We start from the raw sequence: 11,862 nt of genomic DNA, 5'->3' as shown, positions 1-11,862 counted from the left end.
TGAAAGCAAATCCTTTAATTCATATAAAATCATAACTGAAAGTAGGTGAAACAAATCAGAAACTGTGCAGGCAAATAAATGTAACATTTTATAACCACACATATTCACAGTTCCATTTCGGTGGCTCTTGCTTGCAAACATTATCAGTAGAAAAGTCATGTTGAGGAATTATTTGACCAGCTGATGTAACTCGTAATACTGACATATAATGTCACATGGTAGCATATTTAACCATTAGTAAATCATGTTACCATGTAACAAAACAAAACTGTATAACTAACATTTGCCTTATTGCAATAATAGCTAGTTAGCCAGTGAGCTGTAATTTGTAGACCAGCTTAGAATAAGACATCTGGCATTGGGAGATTCATCGTGTTAGAGTCAACTTTGTTATTATACTCGTAATTAGATATAGAGTATAGACACTGGTCTTACTGTATAGGACACGTGATCTACTGTACATGCAAAGGCCTATTACAGCCTAACAGGATAGTCTCTTATGTTTCATCACCGTTTTGCATGATGCAAGCTGCAACCAAATGCAAGCTGCAATGAATGAAGGTTGTGCAAAACTCTTTTCAATACATTTGAAAAACATGACATGAACTGGGTGGTCAGGTCTAACTCCTGGTAGATGTGTAAAAAAAAGTGACTAAATGTGTCTTTAGAGAAAAATTATGAATATTATATAAAATGCTGCCTGGTGCACTTTTACCTTTAGAAGCAGCTTTCTTATACACTTTAATGGCCTTCATGATTATTACTTAAGGCCAAGCACGTGTGAGTTTGTCAGGCCTCAGAAGCTCCACAACATAATGCAAAAAATTTTAAATTAAATTAAAAAAATTAAAATAAATTAAATAAAAATCAGTTCCAGTCATTAAAATTCATGACTCCATCAAAGCCATGGTAGCTGAATGGCTCCAGGTTGGGGCTGCAGGTGTCACGAGTGAGGCAAGCCATCCTGTTGTGCTCACAGCTGTCCTCGCTGCCTGGCTCAAAGTACACCGAATCCGCAGAGTGGATGGATGGATCCTCATCAAAGTAGTTGTGGGGCCTCAGCAGGACCCCACCCCCATTGCCCACCGTTACGGTGTTGGGGATATCCTCGGCATGAGGGATGTGGAGGAATCCGGTGGTCACCCAGGCAACAAGGTCCTGCAGACAAATCACGATTAAGTAAATAATCGAGTGCCGTTATATTGTGTTGGTGTTTAGTTTATCAGACATACCTCGTCTTCTATGCTTTCATTGTCTTCAATGTACTTGCTGAAGTCAACAGCTGGAGTCCAGATGTTGTTCTGATTGTACAGATTGCTGCTGGTCTGCTCTACATCCTTATGCTTGGTAACAGCAACCTTATACCTGCAGGCAAACATGCGTGGACTCCATCTTAGAAAACCCCGATATTAGCTGCATGTTCAAAGTGACATTATGTCACGTTTAGTGGCAAATCTGGACCCAAAATATGACTTGCAGGCAAAGTAACAAAAAACTATCTGGTGAAAATTCCAAACAGCAAAATAAGAAACTCCAGTGATCCACATGTGGCGATTAATACTCGGGAAAACAAACAGTATGAAAAACTGATGGCTCAAAATACACATGAGGTAATTAGGGAGAGTCCCCAGAGGAGCCAGCATGCGCCCAGCACAGCCCCAGCCAATGAAACAGATGGTATTAAACATGATTTGGCTGATGTTTCTTTGGGTAAGAGGGTCTAACAGAAGAGAGATGATACAGACACATGGCATCCTTACAAAACATGATGTCATGCAGTAGATATACTTACCCCAGAGTAGCAATAATATGCAATAGATGCGAGAATGTAGTGCTAACACTGAGCAAACAAAAAACCGCAGACTTGGATTCAAACGTGCAAAACAGAAAAACTCAAGTTCAAAGGCCAAAGCACTGGGTCATGACACATTAACTTGGGTATATATAAAAAAATAAAATCAATACTACACACCTGTCCAAGCCCACCTGTTCCATTACTCAAATGACCTGTTTCACTAGCTTTATTTCTTTAAGATAAAGTAGACATTTACAATGAGTCAGATTTAATGTGCGTGTTTTGATTTGTTGTTTTTTAATTTTGCTATCATTCAGTCCTACCTGGCCCAGGACATCGCCTTCTCCTCTGTCTCACTCTCTGGAAGGTGGTCCCCAGCAAAGCTATACACCTGCAGCCTGTATGAGCGCTGATGGCCCCACCTGTTGGTCTTGTTGCTGGCAATGTGCAGGTAGCGTGGTGTCTTGGTGTCATAACGCAAGGCAGCTTCCTGCAAAGGTGTCACGGTCATTAGTCTATTTTTAAGTGAAAGCAAGTGACTCCTGGTAATCTGCTGCATGATTAGTGGTTAAGTCTGGCGTCTTCTGACTGATGCAGTACAAAGATCTTAAAGCTTATGGTCACTTTTATTTATTGACCTGATTATGCTGGGCTTACACTGTGCGATTTTTTCAGTCGCGCGATTCAGCTCCTGCTCAAACTGTACGATTGACTCGCAGGGGTGAGAAGTTCATAGGTCACGATGCAGGGTCTCACATATGGCCCGATGCTCTGATGCGACCTGAGTCACACTGTGCGTCCATAAAATGAAGGTTATAACAGAAAATCTGTCGCTCGCTCTCCCTCTCCGTCTTTCACTCACACAGACACACCACCACCATCAACTTTGCTAAATTGCTAATGAAAAACATGATCAGGCAGCTGTGATTGAGCAGCAATGTAAATCCAACTATTTTCACGGTTGTTGTGGTCGTGATAATTTTGTGATGCCACATCGAAAAGGCTCGGATGAGCTTTCCAAAGTTCTACAAGTTGTTCCTCCATCGCTTGTGTCCAGATCACACGCTGCACAGCCGTGCTGCTCCATCTTTTTCGCTGACATTTGTGTTTGCGCGTGAGCAGTGTGACAAACTGTGGTGACACCCTCACGACGGTCGCGAGGACTTCAAACCGGTTTGAAATCCTCACGACCAAGCGATTGATGATCGGGAGCTGGTCGTGAGGGGTTAATCGCGTCTCGTTACCCCACGTATACTACACGATGCACGACGCACGATGAAGGCCAAAATCGGGCCGATCGCCAAAACGGTCGCACGACTCAAAAATCGGCTCAAAATGGGCCAAAAATCGCACAGTGTAAGCCCAGCATAACATGGTTTTCTAGAAAACCATAAAAAAGAGACTAAAGGAAACACTCTGCTCTAGCCTGGTTACTGACACTTGTGCTGATACCTACTGATACACCGGTTCCTTTAGAGAACTGGCCTGAAAAATGACACAACCTTACAGTATTAAACAAAGTCAGTGGAAATGAATGAATCCAGTTCCACAGTCTAAGACTTAAAGGCAACAGGCTTAAGCTGGTTAAGACTAAAGCTTCTTCACAAAGAAAGATGCCACCTAGCTCATGCACTTGGCAGAACTTAAAGGGTTGAAAAATATGGAGAAAACATGCTCATTGCCATAGTACATTCACATGAGAGTGCAGTCACAGCCCATTTCTATCCCTATATGTGCAAACCTTATCTATTTAAGTTAAACATTCACTACATTCTGACAAGTTTGCTCTGTATGCGTCTCATGTGGATGGCACAAAAGGAAGACGGTTCTGGATTCTGGATTTGAGTCTTCCTGAAACATTGTTGACTCTATGGTGGAGGCAGACGTGGGATATAGAGTGCTTAACAAGACTAAAGGCCCATTTTCAAATTTGTAATAAACATTAAAAAAAATAAAAAGGGATAAACATATATATTGTTTAAGGAACATGTTCAGAGGTTCAAGTCTGCTCATAATTATCATTATCGTTATTATTATTATCATTATTATTATTATTATCATTATTATTATCATTATTATTATTATTATCATTATTATTATTATCATTATTATCATTATTATTATTATTATTATTATCATTATTATTATTATTATTGTTATTATTATTATTATTATCATTATTATTATCATTATTATTATTATTATTATTATTATTATTATTATTATTATCATTATTATTATTATTATTATTATCATTATTATTATCATTATTATTATTATTATTATCATTATTATTATTATTATTATCATTATTATTATTATCATTATTATTATTATTATTATTATTATCATTATTATTATCATTATTATTATTATTATCATTATTATTATTATTATTATTATTATCATTATTATCATTATTATTATTATTATCATTATTATTATTATTATTATTATCATTATTATTATCATTATTATTATTATTATCATTATTATTATTATTATTATTATTATCATTATTATCATTATTATTATCATTATTATTATTATTATCATTATTATTATTATCATTATTATCATTATTATTATTATTATTATTATCATTATTATTATTATTATTGTTATTATTATTATTATTATCATTATTATTATCATTATTATTATTATTATTATTATTATTATCATTATTATTATTATTATTATTATCATTATTATTATCATTATTATTATTATTATTATCATTATTATTATTATTATTATTATTATTATTATTATTATTATTATCATTATTATTATCATTATTATTATTATTATCATTATTATTATTATTATTATTATCATTATTATCATTATTATTATTATTATCATTATTATTATTATTATTATTATCATTATTATTATCATTATTATTATTATTATCATTATTATTATTATTATTATTATCATTATTATTATCATTATTATTATTATTATCATTATTATTATTATTATTATTATTATCATTATTATCATTATTATTATTATTATTATTATTATTATTAGTGTCTGCTGTCTTTCTAACTGTCTGTCCAACCCTGAATGAGTCTCAATCACACCTGTGTATCCTTTTGTGTTCTTTCACCTTTCTGGATCAACCCTGCTCGTTTTACACTAAGAACTACTAAGTACCTTTTTTTCACCTGTTTATTTTGTGCATAAGTCTGGAATCAGGTTGTTCCAGTGGTCCCATCATTCATCCAGTGATTCTCCAGTGGAGACTCACTGGGGTTGGCTCAACTTCAACTTCACCGAGCAGAACAAGAGCTTGTGTTGTTAATAGCAGTATAACACAGAGTCTGTGCAGGTGATGGGAAACTGTAGCAGGATGATATTTAAGTGTGGTTACACGTCCACCATAACATTTTCTTTCATTACTGGTGTTGTCTTTCCCTCTCTTTTCTCTTTAAATGAGAAAACAAAACATTAAATCTTCTAGTTTTAAGAGCGTGGAAATGTATTTCATTTGTACTATAAAAGTGTGACATGGGTTTCTCTCAGTGTGCGGTCTACAAGCATGCTTTCATACTCAATATCCACTATTTCTGGCAATGCATCTTTGAGAACTGTTGGTAAGGAAGCTAGGCATCAGCATTTCATGCACTCTGAAAGAATGTCTTTGAATTCTAAGTGCTGTAGTCTAAAACCATATTTAGCCAATCAAATACAGTCCACCAACTGCCAATAAGGATGACCGTTTAATGTAAGAAGAATGGCGTTGGAAACCCAGAGGAAACCATGGAAAGGAAATGAGATTCTAACCCAGCACCTTGTTGCCAGCTGCATCACACTGCTGCTACATTTCCTGACCCGTGTGCGCTGCTGTTTCTATTCTCTGCAGGTTATGAAAAATGCAACTGAATAAAAATGAAGAAGACCTTTTCTGTTTTGAGCTGCTTCTCCACCAGCTTAGGGATCATGGCGTAGTGATCAGGCATCCATGGCAGTGACACATTCATGTACTCCATATCTTTGGTCTGGAATACATTCTTCACACCTGCAGAGGAAATGTGGCAAAATGTTGTTTTCTTTTCTGCATTTCTATGCTTCAGTGAATGTGTGGAAGGTGGTCTTTATGTTATTTACACTCAGCGAGATGAGTGGCTGATGAATACATAGATGAGATTAAAAAGAATTACACAGGACTGGAACTGATTTCTTTAGGTAAGGATGCCTAGAAGCTTACATTGTGCATAAAAGCATCGTGGCTCCATAAGCAGCTGTAATGCTGAACATAAGCAGTAAAACACAAATTGCCTTTGGTTGCAGTAAGAAACACCAGAGGAGATCTGTTTTCACTGTGGACTCTGTGGGCAATGTGTAAGTGCTGTGGAATGTATAGTAGGATTTGTGTCTGTGTGTGTGTTCCTGCTTGGCACACTTGTGCAAACAGCTTATTGCCTGTATGGATTTATATTTACTTTTATCAAGTGTGACATATTTATTAGGAGGCTGTAAACTAAAGGCTATAATACTATACACTGCACTATATATGATTTGATTTGGTTTATTTGTTTTTCTAAAATACAGAAAATTCTAATACGAAGTTGCTGTTTTGTTTTTGTAATTTTGGGGAATCGTCCTCCACATCTGGAATGTGACATCAGCTAAACATATAACATATAGCTTTTATTAAAAAGGACTTGTACTATTATTTCTCATATTTAAGGGGCTAACATTTACTCTGACCAGCAGAGAAAGTAAAGAGGACCGTGTGGAGTGGAAAAGGGGGACTTATATCCAAATAATTTGGCCTTTGACAACAGACTTGTTTGCTTAATTTTGCAAAGCTTTACATTTACATCGGTTTTGTCAAAAAATAAATAAATAAATCACATTTAAATGTGTACGTCACTCACCAAGTACATCCAGGTCCACTTTAAAATTAATGAAGTGCGTGTGAATGTTGCCCAGGACATTTTCAGCCACCTGGTGTCCGTGTGTTTTACTCCCGGGAAGCAGGTAGGAAGAGGAGATGTAGCCGGTTGCGTGAACTTTGACCTCCACTGATCCGCTCTGGTAAAAGATGAAATCCCACATGTAGTCATAGTTCCCGATAGCCGTGATGGTCCTGAACACTAAAGCGCTGTTTGCCATTCCTCCAAAGTTGTTGTGGAAAAAGTCGGCGAAGTGCCTGCGCAGGGGCTGACCCATGTTGTGCTCAAAGATGCAGATAGAATTTCTAAACCTGACCGGGAGTGGGGCATCAATGTAGCGGTATGTGTCCACGTAGGTCGCCTGATAAGGACAATCTACTCCACGGACGAGCTCGTGGGCAAAGCGCCCAATGCCGATACTTGAATCTAGGAACTTGGTAATAATCATCCCTGGAGTCACTGAACCGTACACCGACATAGCCTCCTGTACGCTCAGTTCATACGCGATCCTTTCACCCTTGAAACGTACATCAAACACCTTCATGCCGGTGAGAGAGCTCAGTCCGAAAGCGAAGCTCCAGTCCAGGTACAGGACATGGTTGTTGCTGACGTTGTATCGCGCCCCCTCTGAGTAAAACTGCTGCGGGCCGATCTGCAGAGGCTTGCTCCTGGGCTTGAGAGAGCCATAGTCAGGCGACTCTTTATAAACGATTTTCTTAACTGACCCATTATCATATGCGCGTTGAAGTTCTTCTACAGAGTCAAAATATTTGCCGTTATAAAACAATTTCTCTATTCTCCACTGTGACATGTTTAGGCTTTCGTGGTTAAGCAGAATTTCGAAGCCCACCGGATGGATGTACATGCCACTCATATCCCTGAAGAAAGACACCCAGGTTTTTCTGTCCCCGGACCGAACTCCGCGAGGCATCTGCTCGAACGCGTTCAGCGTCTTTTTCTTGTCTACCCCAAAGCTTTCTCGAAGGAGTTTCTCTAACTTGGAGAAGATCTCGGTTTCAAAAAAACGAAAAACCAAGACGTACTCCCCAATGGTGGCCGGACGCGCATTAATGGGGACATCCACCTGATACCTCTCTTTAGTCACATCTCTGTGGTATGTTGGGTTGTCGAGAGGTCCCACTACATATTCCTTGATATAGCCTTTTGCGCCGTGGAAAACCACTGCCGTCGCCTCTCTCACCGGTTTGGTGCCTTTCTCGTCCAGGTAAGCCAGCACCTCTGCTTTCTTTGGGAGCGACAGTTCTATTAAGAAGAGAAAGTTTTCAGATGGCTTTGTGATCTGGCTGGTGGATATAGCCAGGTCTTTTTGTTTGAGTAAATACTGCTGGACCTTCATATACTCCTCCCGGGTGAGGTCAGCGAACACAAGGGTGCGTTCGTCGTGTCTGCCTCGCAGCGGGTGGATGCGTTCACGGGAACATTTGGGTGCCCTGCTGGAGTGGATGCCGATGAGGACGATGTTCAGAATAAGGGAGAGAAGCCCTAAAAGGACCAGCGCCCATTTTGCCAAAGGGTTCATCTTTCCCTCTACCATCATGCGCGCTTGGAGCGAGAGCAGAGGAATGCGCTCTGGGTAGGAAGGACTGTTCACACAATCTAGAAGAGGAGAAACGACCCTCTTCAGTTTTCCCAGCCCCCTATGCACGGATCTGATTACCTCCAGCCCCTCTTTCCTTATTTCTTTGAGCTGCAATGAAACGGTTTCATCGACCTACTGTTCAAATCCTCCTACAAACAAGACTATTTTATGCACGATGTCTGAGTATTTAAAGATTTCACCATTTTACATAAAAAAAGGTTTTGTTTGCAGGTTTTGTTCTCAGTTTAATGATGAACATTGTACATAAGCTGCTAAATATGTAATTGCACACATTGAATGTGTAAGATATGAGCAATCATGTTTGCTACAGTAATGCTGTGTTTATAATTTTGTTTTGTTTTTTTAAGAAATATGCAAATTGTGTTTGTATTGGTATATTTTATGACAGTAAACATAAGAAGACCACTGCCCACTTTTTTTTAAACACATTTAAGTCAACAATCTAATTCAGCTGCCAAATAATAGAAACCAAATACTGAATTAGCTAAAACTTAAGTGAGATTAGCCAAACTCATTATTTTACTACCCCATAAAAAAGTACTGCATATTACTTAATGTGATTAGTGTAACATTTTTACATGTAGAACTATTGTGTTCACCCAAAAATGTTTAGAAGAAAACAGGAGTAATAAGTAAATCTATAGTTTCAATTATATCTGAATGAACTAAGCAGAAATACTACACCAACTCATCAAATGTAGCTAAAAATACTGTAAACCAGACGGAAAACCTGAAAACTGTTTTTTTAACCTAATTTAATACATTTAGCAATATTCAGTTTAAAAACTAAAACTCTCGATATAACAATATGTCACAGAACATGAAAACTTCTATTTAAAACATTCCTTCATTCTAGCATATATATTTGTGTGTGTATATATATATATATATATATATATATATATATATATATATATATATATATATATATATATATATATATATATATATATATTTATATTTACTATATGTATATATAGTAAATATAAATATATATATATATATATTTATATTTACTATATGTATATATAGTAAATATATATATTTACTATATATATATATATTTACTATATATACATATAGTAAATATATATAGTAAATATATATATTTACTATATGTATATATAGTAAATATATATATATATATATATATATATATATATATATATATATATATATATATATATATATATATTTACTATATGTATATATAGTAAAAGCGCTATACAAATACAGGCCATTTACCATTAGAGTGTGATTAAAGTGGTGGGTGGGTTCTTTTACATTTTGAGAGAAACCAATTGAGTCTAATAACAGATTAAATGCCATGTTGAGGCTGTCATTTTTAGCATCTACATGGATGTTAAAATCACCCACAATTATTTTATCTGAGCTGAGAACTAAATCAGATAAAAAGTCTGAGAAATCAGACAGAAACTCTGTGTAAGGCCCAGGTGGACGATAGATGATAACAAGTAAGACTGGTTTCTGAGTTTTACAGCTGGGGTGGACGAGGCTAAGCATCAGCCTTGTCCACCCCAGAGCTTCAAGAGCTTCAAATAGGCTATATTTATTATAAGTATCATTACTGCTAAAGGAGGCGAAGGAGTAAATAAACATTTGACACAATGAGCAAGATGCCATGCTGCTAGCGAGTCGGCTACGAGCTAAGCTAACGAAGCCCGATGATCCAGTGAGTGAGTACTGTGACTATAAGTAGTGAGTGAATAGTCAGTGAGTAGATGAGGCACACAACGATTATACTATGAAATAAGAAGTTATCTATAGGTTTTCAATTAATTAATTGCTATGCAGATAAGCTACACAAAAACACCACATAGTGTTGGAACAGGAACATGAAATTTTACTCTACAGCAAAGAGAATGAACACCTGTGGTAATCAACTCACCTGCTTCTTATCTGATGATCAGTCAGCTCCCTTCAAATACTGAGGGCATTTCTTTAATTGACGCTTTAGTGTTAAACCAGTCGCAGAGCCTGCCCTGTTTTCCTCAAGGAAGATTTGTGTGTGAGTTGAAAAGAGAAGTCTGTTTCGCAATCAAGTTTAAAGATGGAGTCGAATCTGGCAGAGCATCGGCTTGGATACTGTATGTAGAGACTGTGCATGTTTTCCCGTTTCTGTTTCTGTAAATATTTTTGTCATATCATTATAAATAGATTTACCAAACTGCATTCTGAGTCTGCGTTTGAGTTCTGCCTGCTCTTGGAGTATGACAAAAACCTGTTACCTTAATCATATGCCATCACTGCCTTTTATTTCACTGTTAAAATTCAATAGACTAGGCTAGGACAGGAATGTCTAACAAGTCCTTGTTGGTTGTGCAACTCCTCTTGGCAGAGCTCTGCCTTTTAAATTTATCTGTGACAGCAGCTGACCCGAGAACACCCTTCTCTTGTTGTCTGGGTGGCTATCATAAATATTTAAAAGTATGTTGACAGGACCAATAGAGCTGAACACAGAAATGTTTATAGGCTGCAAGATAATTAACTATAAAGTGCTTGCATATTTGACACATAGTAGTTATACAATGGCTCAGAGGCTTGGAACTTCAGCGTACTAATAAACATCCTAAACTAGTTTAGTGCTATCCAAAATGTTTTTCTCAGACTTGATATGAAGGTCACAGTCGTTATCACAAATGATTTTATTTGCACATTTTTATAACTCACATGTTAAGGCTAGGTGTACATATCCAAATACATGTAGTATTTCTGGCCATGAAAGAGAGGCGAAATCACATGACAAATGTGCCAGTTTCACTCAGATCAGAGTGCCAAAGCCTTTGACCACTGACTCATCTAAATAACACCAGACCATGTTTGTTCAGTGGTTAGTACTTTATAATATCCATCCATCCATCCATCTTCATCCGCTTTGTCCGGGGCCGGGTCGCGGGGGCAGCAGCCTAAGCAAAGAGCAAGCAAGATATTACTTTATAATAATATCACACAATTAAGCACTATTAAGAAGCTTTGTTAAGGTATTAGTAAGGCATTGGCAAGTGCTTATTTACGTATGCACAGCATGTCTTTATCCTGTCTTCCTTCTCTCACCCCAACCAATCGCAGCAGATGGCCCCGCCCCTCCCTGAGCCTGGTTCTGCTGGAGGTTTCTTCCTGTTAAAAGGGAGTTTTTCCTTCCCACTGTCGCCAAAGTGCTGCTCATAGGGGGTCATATGATTGTTGGGTTTTTCTCTGTATGTATTATTGTAGGGTCTACTGTACAATATAAAGCACCTTGTTGTTGTCATTTGGAGCTGTATAATTAAATTAAACTGAAATGAATTGATATTTATAAATGACATTAGGAGGAGTAATGAGGCACGCGCACGCACGTACACGCACGCACGTACACGCACGCACAGACTCAGAACAGACCTCTGCAAATACAGTCATGTCAGAGGAGGATGTAGAAGCCTGTGGTGCCTCAGTAAAGTTTGGGGAGGGAGTAGATGACTCTGAGGATTTGGATGATCCTCAGCAGCAGTCATGTCAGCTGAGGTAAATGTGCC

General features: G+C 37.2%; 1 protein-coding gene across 1 annotated transcript; it reads right to left on the bottom strand.

The window, feature by feature from the left end:
- Positions 1-8,332, bottom strand: aoc2 (amine oxidase copper containing 2). The gene is made up of 5 exons (XM_086288173.1): positions 6,691-8,332; positions 5,710-5,828; positions 2,119-2,285; positions 1,233-1,365; positions 1-1,158 (listed from the first exon to the last, which is right to left on the bottom strand). The coding sequence occupies exons 1-5, from the start codon at positions 8,264-8,266 to the stop codon at positions 868-870; spliced, it is 2,286 nt and encodes a 761-aa protein (XP_086144299.1). The 5' UTR covers positions 8,267-8,332; the 3' UTR covers positions 1-867.
- Positions 8,333-11,862: the final 3,530 nt, after the last annotated feature.

This window comes from Aulonocara sp. 'chitande type north' Nkhata Bay, linkage group LG4 (genome assembly GCF_057382095.1).
Source record: "Aulonocara sp. 'chitande type north' Nkhata Bay isolate Kocher_YH1m ecotype deep benthic linkage group LG4, A_spYH_male_GT1.1, whole genome shotgun sequence".
NCBI classification, from domain to species: domain Eukaryota; kingdom Metazoa; phylum Chordata; class Actinopteri; order Cichliformes; family Cichlidae; genus Aulonocara; species Aulonocara sp. 'chitande type north' Nkhata Bay.
Note: the sequence above shows the minus strand (reverse complement) of the source record. Positions and strands in the feature narration are given on the sequence as shown.

Bases quoted from the DNA above. Each gene is read 5' to 3' on its own strand.
- aoc2 (XM_086288173.1), bottom strand. From the start codon at position 8,266: ATGATGGTAGAGGGAAAGATGAACCCTTTGGCAAAATGGGCGCTGGTC. The intron at 1,366-2,118 runs GTAGGACTGAAT...GTTTGCCTGCAG, and splicing joins AAGGCGATGTCCTGGGCCAG to GTATAAGGTTGCTGTTACCA. The intron at 1,159-1,232 runs GTATGTCTGATA...ATTTGTCTGCAG, and splicing joins ATGAAAGCATAGAAGACGAG to GACCTTGTTGCCTGGGTGAC.